Source organism: Saccostrea cucullata, unplaced genomic scaffold (assembly GCF_032062105.1).
Source record: "Saccostrea cucullata isolate Sc308-1 unplaced genomic scaffold, CSIRO_AGI_Scuc_v1 ctg13285, whole genome shotgun sequence".
NCBI classification, from domain to species: Eukaryota; Metazoa; Mollusca; class Bivalvia; order Ostreida; family Ostreidae; genus Saccostrea; species Saccostrea cuccullata.
In genome coordinates, this window is record NW_026925630.1 from 1 (window position 1) to 24,510 (window position 24,510).

Genomic DNA, 24,510 nt, shown 5'->3' on the forward strand with positions numbered 1-24,510 from the left:
TAACCCTACGAGGGGCACCGCTAAAACAAAATGAATACTATAAATTGCTTTTTATTAGCGAGAACTTTATTTTTGCGTTATTATACGAGGCAGTATGCGCGCGAAAATTTGATTTACGTGACTTAGTTTTGCCAGAGTACCTGCATTTAGTCCTTCGTCTTCAGTGGCACCAGTCATGACACTCTCCACTCGGAAGATCCCGGTCTTTATTAATCTCTCTGGTGTATCCGGGATAATGTATCCATCCACAACAGGACGGAATTGAGGAGTGAGTGACGGAGACGTCTGAAAGAAAGCAAATATGAGCATATCATGCCTCACAGTCCTGTCTTTCTAAATATTCAAGCGTTCCGTTCTTTAATGTTCGAAAAGGATTACTAATTATTTCACAAGAATGCGATGACGGTGTGGCAATGAGATGACAATCATGCGATTGCATGATAGGGCGATATCGATGACACAATAGCGCAATTACAGGCTGTACATTGTCGCGATGGTTTTAAGCGATAGCGATGTTCGCTGTCGCTCCATTGTGCTACCGCAGCATCGTCAGCGCATTGTCGCGCCATCGCAACATTGTCATCGAAACATCGATGCATCATCATCGCATTATTGTGCCTTCAACTATTTAATGATCTGTGTGAGTCTAACCGGATTCCATAGGTTACTCTATGCATCAGATAAGTATATCCCGATCATTTCATGGTGGGGCATAAAATATGCGAGTGTAGGACCCTTCTTTTAACTTTTTTTGTAAGTTTAATGACTGAAAGTATTATCGAGAAATATGAAACCCCTCTCTCTCTTTTTGAAATAATACAGTTTATTTCAATCTCAAAGTGAAATACAAGTAGGTACTTTGAATAAATCGGGAGGGAGTCATATGGAAAATTTATTAAAATATTTTCGTGTTTCTTCCTTGGAATCATATTCTCTTATTAAAAATTTTGGTCGAAATCATTAAATTTAGATTTGACATTAGTTCTGACATTTATTGTAAATTGAGTTTAATTAAATCTATATTTTTCTTTTCTTTTTTTAAGTTGCATACACAATGAAATAAGAAGAAGTTCTATCATATTGTCATAAAACTAAATATGAAGAGAGTTATATAGAAAATTTATTTAAATAAAGATTCGTGTTTCTTACGTGGAATCATATTCTCTTTTTGAAAATATTGGTTGAAATCATTTAATTTAGATTTGACATAAGGTTTGACATTTATTGTAAATTAAGTATAAATTGAACCTGTATTTTTATTTGTTTGAAAGTTGCATGCATCATTCCATATTCAATGTAAAAAAAAAAAAGTTCTGTCAATAGAACGTACAGGAATATTTAAAGTTAGTCACTGAAACCCTGCATATATTAAAAGGATGCAATAAAACCTACCACATATTTATATGAAATATGCTTAAGCATGACGTCTGTGGGTATTTTTTGAAGACACTCTTTAATGAGTCTAGAACTGTTCCGCAGACAACCGATGGACGAAACAAAAATTTTAAAATGGATGTTCGGAGCCGTCACTTTTTCGGAGTAACTCCAGTGTGCTAGGGGTGATCCACTCTGTACTATAGCTCTCCGGAACAAACCTACAAAATGCATATTTAAATTTTAAAATATCTTCTATATTAAACAAATTAAGTAACTAAAGTTATATAGAGTAAAACATGCTTATAAAAAAGTGCCAGGGACGGGCGATATTGCGTCATCAACGTTATAAACGTAATTCATTAGATATCCAATAGTTTCACATTCGAATGTTAGAAACCCAAGACAGATGAAAATCACTTCGCTTTAATTAACTATAAGCGGGTTCGCTATAAGATGGTTTTACTGGGTTCAAATAATCGCTTTAATTTAACCCCCCCCCCTCCTTTTTTGGCAAACTCATGATCTGCACCAGATGAAACACCTGGCTGTTGTGGTAAATGTTATATTGATGTTAATACATAAACAATTTAATTATCACATATTTACATTAATTAATCTAAAAAGCTTTTGGATGAACAGACAAACTCAAGATGCGACTTCATGATATAATAGGAGAAAGTCGTGTCTGCAATTGCTAAACAATGCGTATCTATACGTCATTACAATTTTGCTTACATATAGCTATGCATCTTATAAATGGGTGTTTTATTACTAAATCCTCGCTTTATTTTAGGCATCTTAGTTTTTAATAAGACTTTTTTTTTCTAACAGTGACGCCTATACAATCCGGACAATTTTTTTCGTCAAATAAAATCCATTAAAAATCAATAAGGATTTTAAAAGATTTATTATTCACAGCTATTGTTTACACATATACAAAACAAATGCATCATGTGATGATGTAAATCATAATTGAAACACACACACACACACACACACACACACACACACACACACACACAAAAATAAATATCTTTAAATTTAACATTTTTTTTTGAAAGGCAACAATAATAAATCAATTCCACTAAGAGTTTCTGTCTTAAAAACAGTCAACCTAATTATTTAAAGACCTCAAAAACCTCATGGAATCAAAATGCTTTATGATTTTCAATTCTTCGGGTCAAATCCTCTTATTTAATTAGATGATTACCATTTTTTGTGATCGATCACAGTTGATTCCATGCGGAGCATCTGGCAAAATTATCACAACCATTCGCTCACATGTATGGCGTAGAAAGGAACTCAATTGGTTCACTAGCCACTAACAGCTTCATGTAAATTTATCATGACAAGTCCAGGAACTTTTGTACTTTACTTTGATTTGCAATTATTGATACAGTAACATCGGGAATAAATTTAATTTTTCCCTAGCTACATGCGCAGTAATTTCTTACACTTTCAAAAAACAAAACACTCTTTCCCTTATTTGTGCCATTACGTAGGCCATGCTTGCTTTACTTATGTTCACGATATTCAGATAAACCAAATTTAAAAAAAATCAACTCTGCATGAATTCAAGAATCAACAATATACCAAAGGAAAACATTTTTACAAGGTTTAAGTTTATGATACTTATGTTCGAAGGGATCAGGGATATTAATTCATTTCTGCTATACTTAAAACGTGAAGTGTTTGAACACAAGTACAAAATCCTTCAAGTTCACCTATTTACATCAAGATATCACCTACTTTTGACAGAAACATGCTACCGACATTATTATGACACCTATCAAAATGGCATAGGTATAAAATTTTAAAATCGCAAGGGCACCAACATTTATTTTCAAACATAACGGCGATAACGATAATTGTGACACTTCTAAATCAGATTTAACGGCTTTCGGAAACGCTGAGAACAGCGGGAATAAATCGACAGGAAAAGATAGATGTGTTTTCTTTATCGGTTATGATATTTTTCAAAGGATTATTATGAACACATCATGATATGAGGTCGATTAAATCAACAGTGTGTTTCGTCATATGAGAAAGCGATCGCTGCATGAGAAAGCTGAAATTTGATTTAAACATATTTTAAGCATATTTAATATATTTTCATCCAAAGCTCTAGAAATATAAAATTTGAATCAGATTGTAAAGAAGGAACCCTAAAATTAATCGTGTAATAATGTATGAATGTATAGAACAGACTGCGTGCATGACGTGGGAGTTTTTCATTATTACAAATTAAGGCACCAAAAAGCGAAGCATCCCCTTGCTAAAGAGCATACATGTCTATAAATTAAGGCAATATTCGACCCAATGCAAATTGCATCACTTCCGTTATTTACTAAGCCACACACACAGAAATGAAAAGGACATTACCTGGCTATTTCTTTAGTTAGAACCTAAATATTCCACTTATTGCCAAAATAATTATCAAAATATACATGTGCTCAACTTAATAAGAACCTTTTCTACGTTCAAGGGACAAGGTATGGTAAATGCGAAGTTTGGCCCAGTCTTGTTTGATTAAAAAATAATAAAACAGAGTAAAACTTTGTTAAACATGTAAAAGTGTTAAATAAAAACTGATACATTGTGCAAAAAAATCCAATACCAGGAACAGAAAGAGGGTCTTATTCTATCCTGTCTCTAATGAAATATCAAACTGACACACCTATCTTTCATTTAAAAAAAATAGAAGTAACAAAATAATTTTTTACCATTCGTTAAAGGCGACATCATAAGAAATCCTACACTGCATCCTCCTGCGCTATGACCCATCAGGGTCACCTGGTTTGGGTCACCATTAAAGACTTCAATATTTTTGTGGACCCACCATAGGGCAGCTATCATATCCATCATCCCATAATTCCCTGCAATTTCCGGATCCCCAGATGCCAAAAACCCTTTAATGACAGAAAAAAGTTAAGTAAGAAAGAATTTTATTTTATTTTTTCAAAAAGGTCATTATTGTGTCTTTGACATTTTCAGCCTTACTCTAAATTTATCATTTAGGTCTATAAGGGGGGAAACTTACCTAGTGGACCTAGTCTATAATTGATGGTTACAACCACGATATCAGAAGCTGAGAGTGTGGTTCCCTCGAACATAGCACCCATTCCATTGAAGTAGGAGCCACCATGAACGAAAAATAAAACTGGGTATTTTTTACTCTTGTTAGAACTCTGAAAGTAAATATATTATCATTAAGTATGATAACTTCAAAGCGCGTATTAAGTTAAAGTCAAATAATTTTTACTGTTTTAATTGTTTATTTGAAACATATCATCAATTTATTTGATGCACACACCAATTAAATTTACGTTCTCTTTCAATAGTTTTAGTATTTTATCTTAAATTGTAAGTTACTAGTATTGCACACATTCATGTAATGGCTGATATAATAAATTAAATTGTGGAATTGCCAGCAATAATTTGAACTGATGTTTTCTTCAAACGACTTAAGCAATGGCATCGATTCGCACAATATTTCAACGGAGTAGGACAACTCTTCAGCCAACTGCAATTTTGAAATCTAGAGTTTAGTAATTGCGCATTAGTTCGATTGATTAGACCAATGCGTCTGCTGATTGGCATAATTATATCATTCACTCGATCATTTAGCACACAACACGCCATCACGCTTACACAACTTTACAAAACCAACGTTGCTCTTACACACAACACGTCGTCACGCTAACGCCACTTTCCACAACACGCCGTGGAGCTACGCATAACACGCCGTCATATTAAAGCGACTTTACGCACACGCCGTTACGCAAACACACAAAACATCATAACATGCTATAATGTTACTTTACACAATGTATCGTGTGTTAGGGCGGCGTGTTCTGTTTTATATGGTGGTATATTTATGCCATCCACAAAACTTTTTGTTAACATAGCATACCATGTACACACAACACGTCAAGTCATGATAACTTTCTGGCCACAAACCCACTTTATATTTTGTCCAGTGGATATCACGTTTGTTGCGATAACATCTTGACCGTCATATTATCTTGCATCATAATAAAATAGCTATCGCACTATTGCCATTGACTGGACAAGATATAAACACACAAAACAGAAATTTAACATGACTTGATGATGTTATCTTGATTTGACATGATATGCTATGTTAATAGAGCGGCGGCGTGTTCTGTTTTAGCATAACGACGTGTTGTGTGTTAGCGCGATGGCGTCTTTCGTAAAGTTGTTGAAACGTGACGGCGTGTTGTGCGCTTGTGCGACAGTGTTTTGTGCTTTGTGCCTAACTCGATGTTTTCATTTAAATTTGCAAATCGCCTAATCGGGACATTCATATACAAGACCATTCTTTACATAGTTTTAATTGGTTTGAACATATTTTATTGTAATATAATTACAAGTGATCATACTTATAATATACATGTAAATTACACATTGATATGAAACATGCTATATAAAGGTACATTTGATGCATTTTGCATAATTATGTATAAATATATAAAAGTTGAACAAAATCATATAAATAACAGTAATTATACCAGAATGCTTAATAAATGTTTGTTCATTCTCTGCAGCACTCAGTGATTCAACCCCCCATAATAAGACATGTGTATTTATGTGGATTTTATCAAATTGTAAAAATTTATTTAAAAATTCATTTCTGGCGTTCACATACTTTGGACATACGAAAAAATAATGGTATGTGTCCTCAACTTTACCACACGTGCACAAAGGACTTGATATTAAATTGCATCTATAAAGGTCGTTATTTAATACACAATTATGTCGTAGTCTGGTTTGAAGAACATTAAGTCTTCTGTTACCGTAATCAAAAAAGCAGATCTAGATTTTTTATTACTTATTTTAGATTTGAATTTCGACATTGACTGTAAATTTTAATTAATTAAGTGATCAACAATTCTACCAAATGAAACGATGCACATTTGATGAGCTAGAAAAATAACAATATTCATGCATGCTTTTAATTAATTATCTCTCTCATAAATTCAATTGATGTACGCACATTCAAAAAGTGCAAGCAATAGTTATTATGCATTAACATTTCAGTTGTGTACGATTGCTTAAATTCAATCAGAAGGTTTGGAGTTAGGCGCACTAAAAGTCTTTATAAAACATTTTCTGATGGAGAGCATTATCAGGCAGTAAATTGTGAGAAATGTCAAATAAACAAATAACAGGTATATCCTTCAGATTTTGAACATTAGACAAATGTTGCTCGTTCTAATGGCCTTGGTATCTTGCAGATGATTAATATATGAAATTTAATGTGTGATATAACAAGAAAGTTTACTGCGTTTAAGTATATGGGTTTACCTTTCAGGTGGTCACCCGAGCCAAGGTTCAAGTGAGTTTTTTTCTCTAATATCTTCTGTACCTCCATCTGTTTGTGTGTCGTCTGTAAATTTTTCACATTTTTCAACTACTTTATGATCATAACCACTGAGTCAATTTTAACCAAAATCATTGTTTGCAGGGCTAGGTAGGAGACATAGTTATTCAATGTATGGCCAAAAATCTTTATTATAAAAAATTAGAAGACCGAAGTCTGCCATATTTTAATTAAGTATATTCTAGTAAGTGAAACTCAATTTAAATTACATAATAAAAATATAAGCACTTCTGGAAAACAAGGATGGAATTTGAATATCTTACCCCAATACATTCACTTTCTATTACAATTCTTCAATTTATGCACTAAAATTGATGCGTACATACGCCTATAGGCTTTTTTTATTTACATGTTTTAAATAATTTTGACTCAGTTGCGCTTTTAAATAATTTTGACTCAGTTGTGCTTTGTTTATTATTGACCTCTTATTGGGAGTTGTTGTTTTTTTTTTTAAGATTATTAGTTTTTCTATCCATTTTTTCACCTTAAATTCAAACCTTTGTGTTGAACATATATATGCTAAATGAAATGTTTTCGAATTCTGGTAAAATTTAAGGTAAATGTGAAAAAGAACCCCGTTATACAATTGCCCCATCCTGTAACTTTCTACGATGTTATAAAACATCAATTGTTAGACATTATAATTATTACAGCTATAATTAAATAAATTACAATTCAGAAGTAGGAAGATGTGAGTAGATTTGATAAAAAAAGGAGTGTATGTTAATTATTTGCGGAAAACAAAAACAGGAACCGGAAGCAAGAAAAGCGACATGTTTCAGAATGATGAGACAGGAAGAAGTCAGGCGAAACAAAATTTTTAATGAAGATGACGCATTCGGTGGCTTTAAAATGTTAGTCTTTTCACGACAAAAATGTCCGGAAATAGCCGAATATCAGTACCTGTAGTTATGACTTAATTGAGAATGACGCATGATTCTCCTGAAATTTTAATAAATTCCAAGACGAATAAAGAATGATTTTTGAATACTTGTGAAATGGCTATGTATGATTTATTTGTATTCAATCATTTTCTTTATTTTTTCCATTCGTATTCTCTATTTTTCTATTTGTAATTATCATATTATTACAAATGAAAAATAAAATTTATCATTGCTTGATTTTTCATCTATATTCTACTATATTAACTATCCATTTGTATTGTATAATTTTCAATTTTTATATGCCCCGAGATCGCGGGGGTATATTGTTTTTGTCCTGTCTGTCTGTCTGTCTGTTGTCAACATTTACATACACTATAACTATTGAGTGAATGAAGCTATGACATTCTTATTTCAAAGGTTTATTCCTTGTGACAAGACTTTTCTTTGGGTACCACCAAATTTGCCCTCTTTACCTTGGAGTAAAAGAATGATTTTTGAATACTTGTAAAATGGCTATGTATGATTTATTTGTATTCAATCATTTTCTTTATTTGTTCCATTCGTATTCTCTATTTTTCTATTCGTAATTATCATATTATTACAAATGAGAAATACAATTTATCATTGCTTGATTTTTCACTTATATTCTACAATATTAATTATCCATTTGTATTGTATAATTTTCAATTTTTATGCCCCGGGATCGCGGGGGTATATTGTTTTTGTCCTGTCTGTCTGTCTGTTTTCTGTCTGTTGTCAACTTTAACCTAGCCCATTAACTATTGAGTGGGTGGGGCTATGGCTTTCATATTTCACAGGTGTATTCTTTGTGACAAGACTTTTCTTTGGGTACTAACAAATTTGCCCTCTTTACCTTGGAGTTTGACCTACTTTTACCACAAAAAAATATCACACTTTAACCTTGGCCATAACTTTTGAACAGTTGGTTGATTGATTGTATGTTTTTTAACGTCTCTCTCGAGAATTTTTTACTCATATGGAGACGCCACCATTTGCCGTGGAGAGCTACAAATTTTGTCCTCGGCACTTAGGGTCATTGAGCATTGAATGGTCTTTTTCGTGCCTGCACTTACTATGACACGGGACCTTCGGTAATACGTTCTTATCCGAAGGACCGGTCTCCACTGCCTACAGCGCGGGCGACTTGAACAGTTGGAGCCAGGACTTGAACAGTTGGAGCAAGGGCTTTCATACTTAACATGTGTATTTATTATAACTTTTGAACAGTTAGAATTAGGGTTTAGTTTTCATATTTTAAAGGTGTACTCCTTGTAACAAAACCTTTCTTTGGGTACCAACACTTTTGAGCTTATGACCTTCACCTTTGACATTCTTTTTTTAGTGAATTAAACACTTGCCGTAAGCTGCTATACGGGGGCATCAGTGTTTTACAAACACAATCATCTTTTAAACTCCATAATTTTTCATTGCATTCAGTAATTTTGCATTTGCATTGTTTTGTTTTTCAAATAGAATAAAAAGAGAATTAAAAATTACACAAATCAAAAATATACAAAAAGAAATTACATTGAAAAACAATTCAGATGAAAAATTTTATAATATTAAATACAGCTGAAAAACTTAAAGTAATAATAGAATACAAATGGAAACTTATACGATGCAAGCGGAAAATATCTACAGTTGGAAAATTGTAGAATATATAATGATACAATTCAAATGAAAAATTATACAATACAAATAAATGTAAACAAATGCATAGAAAAAATGTCATAAGTACTCTTTTTAAGTATTAGCTCTAAGGTGTTTGCTAAGAATCCGTATCAGCCCTGCACTTTTATGGCTATTGTAATGTCAGGCCTTATGTCTAAGCACCGAATGTATACCGAGTGGTCAAGCCCACACATGAACATGTTATGTAAGTTTCATCGAGACTATTACGGAAGTAAAGTTTGTACCTTTAATATATCCAAAAAATATTCTATACATAATAGTCTTAATTGTAATAATAATGATCCATGATTATGAATTCTACTAAACTATGTAATACCATAGCTACAGACATGCACTCGTGTAGTAAATCTTCCTTTCGAAAAACTTTAACATTGTCCATAACTTTTCAATCATTAGAGATAAGGCTTTTTATATTTTAAACAAAATGTGTTTGTGAAACACTGATGCCCCCATATAGATTAAACTTTTCTTAAATGCATATTAAATATATTAGTACCCAAAGTAGGGTCTTCTCACAAGAAAAACGATTGTGAAATATGGAAGCCCTAGTACCACCTGTTCAACAGTTATAAGTTTTTGAGAGGTTGATCCAACTCCAGGGTAAAGGTCAAAGTTGTTGGTTTCAAAAGAAAGGTCTTGTCACAAGTATTAGATATGTGAAGTATGAAAACCTTAGCCCTAAAAGTTCAAACGTTGTGGCCGATGTTAAAGTTTGTAAAAGTAGGTCAAAGTCCAGGGTCAAGGCCAAAAGGTCAAAGTTGTTAGTTTCAAAAGAAAGGTCTTGTCACAAGTATTACATATGCGAAGTATGAAAGCCCTAGCCCTAAGCGTTGATAAGTCATGGCCAAGGTTAAAGTTTTTTAAAAGTACGTCAACCTCCAAGGTCAAGGGTCAAAGTTCTTGATATGTAATGAAAGGTCTTGTCATAGAGATTAAATATGTGGAGTATGAATGCCCTTCAAAGTTATAGTTAAGTTTGTTTTATAAAAGTAGGTCAAACTCCAAGGCCAAAGAGTTGAAGTTGTTGGTATCCAAATAAAATTTCTTCTCACAAGGATTACTTATGTGAAGCATGATAGCCCTGGACCTTATTGTTCAAAAGTTATGGCCAATGTTAAAGTTTTTAAACTGTAGGTCAAACTCCAAGGTCAAAGGGTCAAAGATTTGATATCTAATGAAAGGAATTGTCACAAGGATTAAATATGTGAAGTATGAGTGCCCTAACCCTTCAAAATTATAGTTAAGTTTGTTTTTTAAAAGTAGGTCAAACTCTAAGGTCAAGGCCAAAGGGTCAAAGTTGTAACTATCCAATGAAAGGTCTTCTCACAAGTATTACATATGTCAAGTATGAAAGCCCTAGACCTTACCGTTCAAAAGTTATGGCCATAGTTAAAGTTTTTAATAAGTTGGACAAACTCCAAAGTCAAAGAATCAAAGTTCTTGATATCCATGAAAGGTCTTGTCACAAGGATTAAATATGTGAAGTATTAAAACCCTAGCCCTTCAAAAGTTATAGTTAAGATATGTTTTTTAAAAGTAGGTCAAATTCCAAGGTCAAGGCCAAAGTTTTTGGTATCCAGTTAAAAGTCTTCTCACAAGGATTACATATGTGAAGTATGAAATACCTAGACATTACCGTTCAAAAGTTATGGTCAAGGTTAAAGTTTTTTCATGAGTACAGAAATCTCCAAGGTCAAGGTAAAAATGTCAAAGTTGTTGCTATCCAATGGAATTTGCTACGAAGAATACATATGTGAAATATGAAAGTCCTGGTATCTACCGTTCACACTCTAAAAAAAGTTTTACTTGTTGTTTTTAAAATAAGATATTAGATTAAGAAAAACTAGTAATTATTAGTAATCCATTTAGTCAGAATAGCAAGTAAATGACTATCATGGTTAGTAATTGTAAACATAATTAGTAATAAGGATGAATTCATTTACTTATAAAATGATTTACTAAGTATCAATAGAATTACTTAAACTATAGGAATTATATTACTTTAAGTTAGTAAATGAACTACTCATTTTTGTTAAATTATTATTACTTAATTTAGAGATAATATGCTTTCTATTTACTAAATTTTATGAATTATTACTAAGTAAATGTAATTCTGTAATTAAAATCTAGAATATTATTACTCAAAAGAATACTAAGTAAATGAAATACTTATCATATTTACTAAAATCGACATTATTTACTAGATACACTGCAAGGTATTGACCCTCTGACATGTGAGTACTACTCACAGATAGCTTTTTCAGAGATACCTAATTGGGCCCTCTGAATAGTTTAATAGAAGAAATCTATTTAGGATGGAAACAATATTATTATACTTTCAATTTCTTTCGCCGATTTCTTTGTAATTGTTTTATTATATATAGCAATAAAACATTTGATTCCAACTTCGAAAGCCTTAAAAATTGAATAAGTTGTATCTTTTTCAGGACCATTTTAAAAATGGTTAAACGTTTCAAGTACTTAATATCGCATTTTTATTAGTGTGACTTTTTTTTCACATGAAGGAATATTTAGAAGAAAGATAAGTCCTCCTCACAGATTAATATGGAAGCCAAAATTCTATTTTACATTTCAAGAATTCAATCTCGATAGTGAATAGACTACCATATTTAAGTAATTACTGCTCTGAATTCTCCTTGATTTAGTAAATAAATTTTTGTTTTAAGTAAATCAATTAAATACAATTTAAACAAGATGTGTTTGTGAAACAAGCCCCCGTATGGCAACATAGCAAAGGTTAAACTTTTCTTATATGCAAATTTAAATTATTGGTATTTCTTGATATCTCCAAGGTCAAAAGGTCAAGGATATTGGTATCTAATGATAGGTCCTGTCACAAAAAATACATATGTGAAATATGGAAACACTTGCCTCAACCCTTCAGAAGTTATGGTCAAGGTTATCAATTTTGAAATGTAGGTCAAACTCCAAGGTCAAGGACAAAGGGACAGATTTGGTGGTGCCCACAGAAAGGTCTTGTCACAAGGATGAACTATGTAAAGTATGAATGTACTAACCCTAATCCTTTTAAAGTTACAGTCAAGGTTTGCTTTTTAAAAGTGGGTCAAACTCCAAGGTCAAAGGGTCAAAGTTCTTGGTATCCTATGAATGGTCTTCTCAAAATGATTACATATATGTAAGTATGAAAGTACTATTTCTTACCGTTCAAAAGTTATGCCAAGGTTAAAGGGTTTTTTTCACAAGGATGAAAATCTCCAAGGTCAAGGTCAAAAGTTGTTCATAGTTGTTGGTATTCAATGAAATTTCTTTCAACAAAAAATATATATGTGAAGTATAAATGTCCTGGTATTTACTGTTCAAAAGATTTGGATGAAGAATAAGTTTGGATTTTTTGTGTATAAGTGAGTCAAACTTCAAGGTTCAAATTTGGTGATACTCAAAGAAAGGTCTTGTCACAAGGAATACACGTGTGAAATATGAAAGTCATTGCTCCGCTAAATCAAAAGTTATGGGCAATGTTAAAGTTTCTGCGGATAAACAGAGAGACAGCTAGACAGACAGACGGACACGACAAAAACTATATACCCCCGAAACTTCGTTTACGGGGGCATTAAAATATTAATTATATAGTAAATAATGGTAAAATGTAAGTAAAGACCAAGTAATGTTATTACTTATATACACAAATTTAAGTAAATATATATTACTAAGTAAAACTTTTTAGTGTGTAAGTAAAACAATTCTTTAAAATACAAAAATCAAGTAAAACATTTGAATCTAGTAATTGACATATATTTGTAATTGATTTTAAATATTAAGTAAATGCTTAGTAATTATCTATTACTTATCTTTGTTATTTCAAGTAAAAAATGACTACTAAGTAAAACTTTTTTAAGAGTGTAAAAGTTGTGTCTCAAGTAAAAGTTTGGAATTTTTGTGGAAAAGTGGGTCAAACTCCTCTAAACAAAGAAAGGTCTTGTCACAAGTAATACACATGTAAAATATGAAAGTCATAGCTTCACTAAATCAAAAGTTATGGACAAGGTTAAAGCTCTTGTGGACAAACAGGCAGGCAGATGGACGGACACGACAAAAACTATATACCCCCGAATCTTCGATTAAGGGGGCATTAAAAACACATGTGCATTTCTTATGTGCACCTCTTGACTTGGATCCTGGAATTTGACTCACTTGCAAACTTTAACCTTGTCCAAGACTTATTAACAAGTGGTGCTATGGGTTTCATACTTCACGTGTAAGGGCTCTAATATTTCACATATGTATTTCTTATAAAAAGGCCTTCCCCTGGATACTTTTCATTTGACCGTTTGGCCTTAGAGATTGATCTACATTTAAAACTTTAAGTTTGAAGTTTGGTCATAACATTTTAATGGTTAGTGTTTAGGCTTTCATATTCCATAAGTATATTCAACGAGAACAAGTAGATAAAAAAAATTTCATTCTTTGACCTTTAAGTTTGATTTGGAATTGAGAAACTTCAACTTTCCTTAAAAGCTACCACATCAGTGTTTCCCAAACACATCTCTTTCTCTCTTATAGCAAAATATTCAAACTAAGTGTTATGTGACAGTTCTAGTAGCCTTGAGGTAGCCAAAAAATATAATCCCGTCGATCTTTCACGATTTTTAAGGTGTTTTCAGCAATATTTTAATGCATTTTTTAGGTGTTATCAGCAATATTTTAATGCTTCTTTTTTAAGGTGTTATCAGCAATATTTTAATGTACAAGACTGTTCGAATGGACAAACATACACAAAGCGACAAAACAAATACTGTCGACCCATATAGTACTTAAGCACTGTTTCATATAAGACGAGAAAAAAGAAATTCGATAAGCAGAAGTAGAGGCCTAATAAGAAAATTGTAGAGAGAAAAACCGTGTCAAGATGAATTGATTGTTCGAATTTTATGTGTCTCGACCGTTTTTACAATAACGCCTCATTTCCGTTGTTCTTACTTTGTTACAAAAAATACATACTAAACGGAGCGCCATCTAAATAACTTAACATCTATCGTCTAAAAGATAAAGTAAACGAGTTAAACTGACAATTACTACCCCAGTCACCCCGTCATTCATTTATCCATAAAAGAAGTTGAACGACTTTTAAAAACACTTTGACATGGCGGTGTTGTATTACGACACTCGGTACCCCTCGTCTTTTATTGTTCGCGTCCTTAGATCACTGTCTCTGGGTTAAAGAGGACTCTCTAAACGATCGAACTGTACCTAAGTGTTTTCTTTAGATCTTATTACATTTACTTTACTTTAATAGACGAGATAATGATTTCAGACGTATCATTGTAGCTACACTTGAGCTCTAAGGTTGTGTGTTTTGTAACCATACACTTGCTTGTATTTTCAAAGGAGTTGAATGCTCCCATCTCGAAAAGGCACGATATGTATTACTGAATTATGCAATGTTGGAAATACAGTTTGCACTATGGGAACTCGATCTCACACACAAAGAGGCATCAAGAAGAACGGAAGTATTTGATTGAAAAGTACAGAAAAGAAATGGGGTTTTAGAGAAAGAGAGAGAGAATGCCATATCACTGTCGACATGTATATCCCTTTTGGCATGTTAATGATTAATATGAGGAATTACAAAAAAAAATTCCATCCGAGTTTGAATCTCTTTTCAGTGGAGAACTCTTCCCTTCTCGCTCATCCAAAATTTTTAGACCCCTGCTACATGCATTTAAAGCGGGCCTCATTTATAGCGGCTTTAGCACAGACAATAATGGACTAATTCATGAATATCGCTAAGAACCAAAAACGACATAGACATGCAAAGTCATGATTAGACCAACAATTAACTTATTGCGCTAAATTTTGAATACGCCAAATAATGTACACGTACAGTATATAAACCCTAGCAATATGAGCTGCAACTTTGATGTCAGAATTTTTTGTTGCAAAATTGTAAATAACTATTTCAATGACAGAAAAAAATAATGTTAATAAATTTCTGATGTTCATATTACTTTAAACTCACTGACTTAAATACGTGTATATCGGCTTAAAATAATCAAGCTATATATATTGTACATGTACTTTACTCTGATTCCTATCAATTAAGATAAACCCCAATAAATTAAAAAAAAAACTTTTGAACTGACAAAGGTCATACATACTTTACACGTACACGTGTTAATCACAGATTTTTTTTACTTATATATATAACAATGAATTCTTGTAATAATATAAAAATGACTGGTAATACTCTCCGATTTTTTTAAATAAGATTTTCCAGAAAAATTGACATATGGGAAATGTAAGCCGAAGAAAAGTTCATTTACCTTTATAAAAGGGCTAATCATGAAATATTTTCTATATGTAGCAACGATGCTTAATAATAGTTATAGATACTCGTGTGCGTAATGCAGAATCAACGTGAAGCTTTTATAATTTATTATGAAATTACTTAATTTTTTTTCTAGTGCCATCTTTTAAAATCTCGAAATACGTTGATAAAAGTATCAGAAATAAATATATTTTGTATTAAGCTTGGATTATAGTTTTAGAGGTGCAGTTTCATTTTATATACGCCCAAGTTCATATAAGGTCGTAACAAACCAACAAGTCAAATCAGTATTGCAATGCAGATGTTTCCATATTTGCCATTCTGCGTATATTTCTGAATCTTTTTTTTTTCAAATGTAGGTCCCCCAAAGCATATATATATTTCTTAAAATTTTTGCAACTGAATACAAAGGTTGTCTGTCGCACCTGTTCGCTCTGGTTATCATGCGTGGCTCGTGCAGTTGCTGCAATTCATTAACTGACGATATCCAAATAAATAAGTCAAATACTAGTAACCTGTTTTGACGTATTTCTGAGGTTATTTACCCCCCCCCCCCGAGGATATTTTGAATGATTTTTAATAGAAGGAAACTTTTATAAAATAAAAAATATCTCAAAATAATAATAAAATGTAAATCCAAATATATTTTACGGTAAGAATTCGTTGTACATGTATATAGTTTTAAGAACTACGTATATGCCTTTAAAAGAATAATTTCTCAAGAAACAAAATATGATTTATACATGTATAACATATCGATATACCTTACGAATAGATCTGAACGAAGAAAATTTGGATCACAATATAGATCATATATTAGTGGATTAATATTGTATTGCATTTTAATGTATTATATGGAAATGCATGGTAAAATAACACTAGATAGTACAAACTACAGGTAGGAATCAGAATCCAAGGGCATCCTTATCTAGGTCTTGTACTATCTTGTGTTAACCGAACGGCCACCTTAAGCTTTGTCCTACTAAAGGACCTGCAAATGTACGGTTTAAGGTTTCAGCACTGTATTTTCACGGCTTATCTATAAGAATGTGCAATAAAGACTTTTTATTGTCGCATTTTATCAATCTTTTCAGAGAATAATGAACAAAAAACCTATTTATGGACTTTCAAGGTGAATATTCCTCGCATCATCTGCATTCATTTTTAAATCTGATTAACCAAATCAGTTACTGTTGACACAAAAAAGCGATTTTGTTTTAAATCATATAACCACTACTAAAGTTATCTACTGAGACCCGGAAACCAAATAAACCGAATTTACATATAAATAGAAAGCATGTAGAAACACCTTATACATTGTATGATATATACACATACTTACTTTTGGTGAATAAATATTTAGATACAAACAGTCCTCGCTGGTGTAGTTGAAGTCTGGTACATGATATTCAATGTAGGCCACACCCTCCCCGGGTTGGGGACACGCAGGGGGGATCTCAAGGGCATCCAGTACATCCTCCCAGGGGTCGGGGGGTACGGGGTGCTGAAAAACATCATGCCGTTGGTGTAAGACCGTGCACTGTCAGGCAAGAACACTTCTGCAGTTTAATCGGCTTATATTAGAGACTTCAGCTGTTTTTGTTTGTTTATTTGTTTTGTTTTGCAAAATTAATATGAATTACTCACTTCCATCAATATTTTAGACTTAAAAATATTTAAATGCATGTATTTCGGTAAAAATAATTAGAATATTAATTGAAACGTGATGAATTATATTACAAAAAGAAATATTATTAACCTTTAATGATTGGCTAAATGATACTTTTTCTGAAAGACAATTTTGTCGGCTTTCTTTTGGCGGTAGAATAATATATGAGTCTAAAAATATCTAATAAATCTAAATGAACAGTTCTATCAATCCAAAATATACTGGGTTTAAATTTTCAATAAGGGATGCCTTAAAGATAACCAGAAATAGACAATAATTGTTTCCCTTTTTATTTTTTCTTAATACTCAAGGCTAAAATTAAATTCATAGACAATAAAATTCTATCGATTTTCAGGTTTTCGATATCATCCTTTCCATAAAAAAACCAACGATGATGGATTGAAGTTATTTGAGGCAGTAAAAAAATATTCACATCAAAGCAAAATATTTACAAAAGAAATGGGGGAAGTAAGGTCAGGGTATATCTAGATAAACAAACGAATCAGTGTGTTTGCCAATATCATCTAAATTGTTGGCGAGAGTGAGAGTATTTTACACAGTTTTCGACATTGTTCAGAAGGTTGAAATTACTCCACCAGAATTAAGGTGTCTTTAATTTTCGTCAGAGTTTAAAGTGCAATTAAAGAGATGTAAGTACAAATGTACTGAGAGTTATTAAGATCATAAACAAAAATCTGTGTGCTTTCATAAGCCTTGATTTTTTTCCGCCCTCGCTTCTTGATATTTGCAATATCTAAGGATGAAAGAAAATGCTCGAGAGAGAGAGAGAGAGAGAGAGAGAGAGAGAGAGAGAGAGAGAGAGAGAGAGAGAGAAAGAGAGAGAGATTCCATCTACTTTAAAGAAAATTTCATTAAATAAAACAAAAAACAGATCAACATTTTCAGTCTTTTAAGCACATTTTTTACTGAAGAATGTCCCAGACTATATACTAGTAAATTTCGAAGTATCACGATGTCGTACATTTCCATCAAATCGAGCGCAAACTGTAAAGTAAAGCTACTGAAAATCTAAGAATTCGGGAAATCATAGGCTTCCTGGGCAGTTTGTCAACCGAAATAATTGATCGTTGCCATTTATATTGAAAATTTTACCCAAGGTTAAAATTAACGAACTCCTAAATGTCTGTTCTAAGCTAATGATAAGTTTTCTTGTTCAATTTTTCACGCGTCGATATGTAATTTTCTAAACTCTAACGAAGTGATGAGTAAATTGTTATTGAGTCCTTGTTATTTCCCTGGTTAATATAACACTATTATCTACCTCAATTATTTCCCAACTATGGAATATCGGGATAAGATATAAGCAAATATTTGTATCTTAGTGATTACTGTATTAGGGATGCCAAATTCTGTTTTTAAAAAATCTATTTTATTTTTATCCTTGGTTTCTAGCAATTAAACTTTTTAGCAAATTTCTATTTAGAAACTACAAGGCTTTGTTTAGTAAAGAAGATTCTTATTAATATTTCTGTCCTAATTCATTTCTTTTTGTTTATTTCAAGTGCAAGTATGCAAACATTGAGAACTATAGTTCTAATGAGTTTTGTGTTAACAGGCATTGGAAACAAACGAATACTTGCTACTTACAAAATTGCACCAATTTCACATCGCTTTTGCTGTTAATGATTTACATCAAATTTTCTTTGTAGCTTTCCTACCCTTGAAAATCGGAAATTTGTTTTCGTATTTCAAGATCCTTTAATCAGCAATAAAATTAATAGAGTAACACACTGAAACTCAATAAAAACGATGAAAGAGGTTCACTTTTGTTTAATGACTTGCTCCAAGAAATATTTTTTGTTATAGTGGTTATCTTGTGGGGTCCAGATTACAAAACAAAATATTTAATTTTCATACAAATCTTTGATCTCTTATTGGGGAAAAGTAGTTCAAACTCTGAACATTACTGAATTAATTTTGAACGGTATAAGTGTTACCATCTCTTTTCTACAACGCAAAACAGACATTTTCACACAATTTTGATAGATATGTTGTATCTTGATAAAGAAGGACTGAAAATAAGAGTTAGATATGGAAAATACTGCACATATTGAAATTATACATCATGCATAGTACGCCCCTAGGGAGCCGGTAATTAAATTTTATATTAACAAGTGCTTGAACTATATAAATTTTATTTGAAGAAAAAAAAAGTCCATATGCACGTACACATATATAATTATGTACATGTACCTTAATCTGAAAAAAGCCCAAACATTTTGATAGTTTTGTTTCGCTTAGAGCCTTGACAAGATTTAAAGTTCGTTTTTCGTTTCTATTTCGTTTCGCACTTTACGTTGATACGCTACAACGCAAAACAGACATTTTCACAGAGGTACCCCCTCCCCTACGAGCCACAAGATTTAAAAGTTGTGGGTAGCCGTTTATAACGCGCTAGTCAACGAAAACTGACGTTGATACGCTAAAATATCCCACTATGTAATTATTTGTGCTGCCAGCAGAGCGGCACTTAGGGATCACTTTTAGTTTACGCGGCGTTTGACTGTCTGTCCGTGCGTCTGCTATATGGACGATTTTGCTTCCTTATATGCGTAATTCGTTATATTCATCGAGTTTAAAATAGATTTTAAAGTCACGCGGAATGAAAACCCCTTCGCTGTAAATGTCAGTTCATAACAAATGTGTTCGCTATAATCGTGTTTTACTGTATCTGAAAGTTATTCTTGGTCCCATTGAGTTTGGGGTAAGGAGATTTAACTGTATATAAGACGAACCTAAATAATCAGAATCTATCCCGTCCACAAACTTTCTATCAAAACGAAAATATTACCGGGTATATACGGAAAGAAAAAAATTAAGATACTTATTAGCTTGTATATTGAATTTAAAAAAGAAAACCGGACAATACCTCATAAGCTCTTAAAATTTGGGACATAAGTTTAAAAAAAGACAAAGGACAAATTAATTCTATAAATGTGCCGATTACTACTATACTGTGAATAACCGACAAGACGTATTATATAAATATTGCATGTAGTTGAGTGTAACATTGAAAATTTTCACCCCAAGAAAACCATTGTCAACCGAGGCGCAATGTTACACTCAACTACATGCAATATTTATTATATTATACTGAATGTTTCATATAATTTCATGTAACAGTGAACCGTCCGCGCATAAATTCTGTGCAGTCGCTATTTTTTGGAATATTACCCGTCGTCAAGCAATGTTGACTGTTGCTAGCTGGGGGCGTGGCTTCATTATTCATCGGGTAATAGTGTTTTTTAACAAATGTTTATCGACCAATCAGATTCATCTAATTTACATGAAAGTATAATATATAAAATTACTTTAATACTTGATCTATTTGATAATTGTACATGTATGTAAACCAAAAAATTGGTTTTATATTACTTGATGTATATATTTATAGAGTTAAACAGGTCCTTCCCTTACAATGAAAGTATTACTCGTGTGATATTATGTGAATATGAATGTTTAATATGTATATATATAATTATATTCACACTTATACATTTAGTGTGGGGGAGGGTTTAACTCTATAAACTGATGCATACACAAAAATAAATTATGATACAAATATGTATTTGCGGAGTTTATTTTTCTATCTTGGGCTGAAAATGTGTAGAAATATTGAGGAAGCTCTATACTACGCAATATAAAAGTAACACGTGAGTCTTTACAGAAGAAGTACCCAAAGGTTACCCGATTGTAAAGAGTTTTGAAGAATTTCCAGAAATATTAACCTAATCAAAATTCATAGGAGATAAGTGAATAAGGCAGACGAAATGTCTATAGTGCGACAAACATGAAGTGAAATATATCAACATTTTCTTTGATATTTCATCTAACATTAAAGTATACTTTAAGTAAAATTTCTACAGTTTACAAAAATCTCACAAAGACTGAAATTTTCTCATGAAAAAGCATACACACCCTGAAATGGACAAAAAGGACCATTTTCTCATACTTTAACAAATTTTTTTCGATATGATGGGTCTTCGCTCCATTTTATGTAATTCAACCTAGACATTTTCACAAAAAGTGCTTTTTTGGTTAAAAAAAATGGAGCAAGGACCCACTATTCTTTAAAAGTACTCTTTTATAACAAAACATTCGCATGTTTCCGGGAAATACTTGAAGACCATTAAGTCAAGGATCCTATCACAAACATGATTTAAATGCCACAAATCATCGGGACCTTTAGCGCAGTGGTTTGCGTGTTAGACTCAAACCAATATGTAAATGCTAGGTTTCGAATCCGACGAATACCATTTTATTTTTTAAAATAAAAGAATATTTTTTTCCGAGACTATTTTCTTAGAGAAGTTTTGTAAAATATCATAATTTCAAAAATTTCATTACTGCATGAGAACTTTACGTTAAATACTTGGTTCAAATTTTGGACCTGATTTTTTAGATATCTGAATTATAGGCATTTTGCACGCCTTGTTCACCCATCTTCTTTATCAATATTTGAAAATATTCCATCAATCTACCATAGGAGCAATTATTTTTATATAGTCATTTTGTCAATTGTCTTTCTTTATTTCACTGAGTATCACAAACTACATAAACTTAATATATATTCTTACCTCAAACCTCAATTCGTTCAGAGGAGGAGAGGCATAGGGAACTCCTAAAAACCTCTCGATCTTTTTCCCTGAGTATACAGTTTCCACGGATCCTCGCACTTTCCCATATTTTGTGGATTTTGTCACATATTCGAGACAGATGCTCCTAATGACACAGAAAATCAAGAAAACAAAAACACCAAAGTTTCGAAATAAATTTGAGACGATTATCATTTTTTCTCCCAGCGCTAATGGTGAAAAAGGAAACTCTTGATGAATTCAAGTACTTTACGAATCCAGTGAAACAGTTTTCATCTTTTTGTTTTCACACTTTAATTCTCATTTTTCTTGGTACCTCTTGAGATGACAAAATAGATAGATGATAGAACAGGTCCTTCGGTAGTATTTATCTTGAACGACGGGAAATGGGTTGCTACTGATTAGAAAATGTAAAGAAGCCCTCCAAAAGTGCTTGACTTGCAACACGAACGTAATATGCACAATTCTTTTTCCTCTGACAAATTTTTGTCACTAATAGGACAGCATGAAGTTGCGGCGGATCGAGTTCTTATTGAAATATCCTAAATCCTCGACTCGGCATCTCTGATATCTATGTTTTAACTTCCGCGTGGTTTGATCAATTTTTGTTCATTGAATTTTTATACTATGCGCCATGAGGATTAATACTAGCAACAAACAGCTTGAGCAATCAGCACGCCACCGCAGTTCATGTCAAAGAGCAGTAAGCCTGCGACAGGGGTTAATGATACGGGGTAGCGTAAATATTAGTGTAAATTTTGCTACCTTGGTATTTAAAGATGAATAAAAAGAGTTATCGCGTAACTTCTCATATATCACTCGCAAGTACGCCTGCCGAATGATACGACTGAGCAATAGAAACAGCTTTAAGGAATTCCAATAATGGGTTATTTATTTGATGGTAATTCCTGAGAGAGAGAGAGAAAGAGAGAGAGAGAGAGAGAGCATATCGGTTATGTATATAGATTCATTTTTAAAAATATTTTTTTTTATCTTTTTAGTGAGAAACTGTTTTCTGCAGCAATTACTTAAACTCAGTCACTCGGTTAATTGTTGATACTGTAGTATCTCGATCTATTTAAAAAGAACATTGTAATTTATGGTAAAAGCCGAATTTATTACGTTCGTTCAGGTACGCTGTACTGCAAATAAAAACCTATATGTGGAGGAAACTATAAGGTTAGCATAAAATTACATGTGGTGGGCTGAACAGTACACTTTTCAGCTCACCTGAGCTGAAAGCTCAGATGAGCTTTTCTGATCACCCGTTGTCCGTCTGTCCAGCTGTCCGTTCGTCCGTCCATCTGAAAACTTCTTACATTTTCAACTTCTCAAGAACCATGGGCCAATTTTAACCAAACTTGGTAAAAAAGCATCCTTGGGTGAAGGGGAGTTTAAATTCTTAAAAATGAAGGGCCAAGTCCCGTTCCAAGGGGAGATAATCAAGAAAATACAAAAAATAGGGTGGGGTCATTAAAAAATCTTCTTCTCAAGAACCACTGGGCCAGAAAAGCTGAAACTAATGTTGAAGTATCCTGGGGTAGTGTAGATTCTAAATTGTTCAAATCATGCCCCCCGGGGGTAGGGTGGGGCCACAATAGGGAATCCAAGTTTGACCCAGAAATATATAGGAAAAATCTTTTAAAAATCTTCTTCTCAAGAACCACTGGGCCAGAAAAGCTGAAAGTTATGTAAAAGCATCCTGGGGTAGTGTAGATTCCAAATTGTTTCAAATCATGGCCCCTAAGGGTAGGGCAGGGCCACAATGCGGAATCCAAGTTTTACATAGAAATATATAGGAAAAAACTTTGAAAATCTTCTCCTCAAGAACCATTAGGCTAGAAAAGCTGAAACCAATTATGTGAAAGCATTTTAGGGTAATGAAATATATAAGATTCTAAATTGCCCAAATGACCCGCGTGGGTAGGGCGTGGTCACAATTGATATTACAAAGGGGGATATCTGTTAAAGAACAGGCATGACCAAATTTCTCAGGTGAGAGATGTGGCCCATGGGCCTCTTGTTGGAAATGCACCCGTTGTCCGTCCGTCTGTAAATTTTTACATTTTCAACTTCGTCTCAAGAAGCACCAAGAAGCACTGGACCAATTTTAAACAAACTTAATCAAAACATCCTTGGGTTAAGGAGAGTTTAAATTATTACATTGAAAGACCAAACTCCCTTAACAATGGCTAATAATCAAGAAAAGGCAAAAATAGGGTGGGGTCATTAAAAAATCTTCTCAGGAACCAATGGACCAGGAAAGCTGAAACTTTCGTGGAAGCATCCTGGGGTAGTGAAGATTATAAAATATCCAAACCATGACCCCCGGGGTTAGGGCGAAGCCACGACAGGGAATCCAAGTTTTACATTGAAATCATAAAAAATCTTTAAAAATCTTCTCAAGAACTACTGGGCCAGAAAAGCTGAAACTTACGCAGAAGCATCCTGGGGTAGTGTAGATTCTAAATTGTTGTAACTCCTGGGGGTAACACGGGACCGTAAGTATGGCATTGAAATCATTTATTACTGAAACGAAT

The 24,510-nt window shown here is 32.8% G+C and overlaps 1 protein-coding gene across 1 annotated transcript; it reads right to left on the reverse strand.

The window, feature by feature from the left end:
- Nucleotides 1-6: 6 nt before the first annotated feature.
- Nucleotides 7-22,745, reverse strand: LOC134269390 (neuroligin-4, Y-linked-like; the record flags this gene model as incomplete). Its single annotated transcript, XM_062751583.1, has 7 exons — nt 21,953-22,745; nt 17,028-17,189; nt 4,418-4,565; nt 4,101-4,286; nt 1,393-1,595; nt 141-285; nt 7-20 (listed from the first exon to the last, which is right to left on the reverse strand). Coding segments are annotated over exons 1-7 (1,071 nt in total), but the record flags the coding sequence as incomplete, so codon positions are not given.
- Between the last annotated feature and the right edge of the window lie 1,765 nt (nt 22,746-24,510).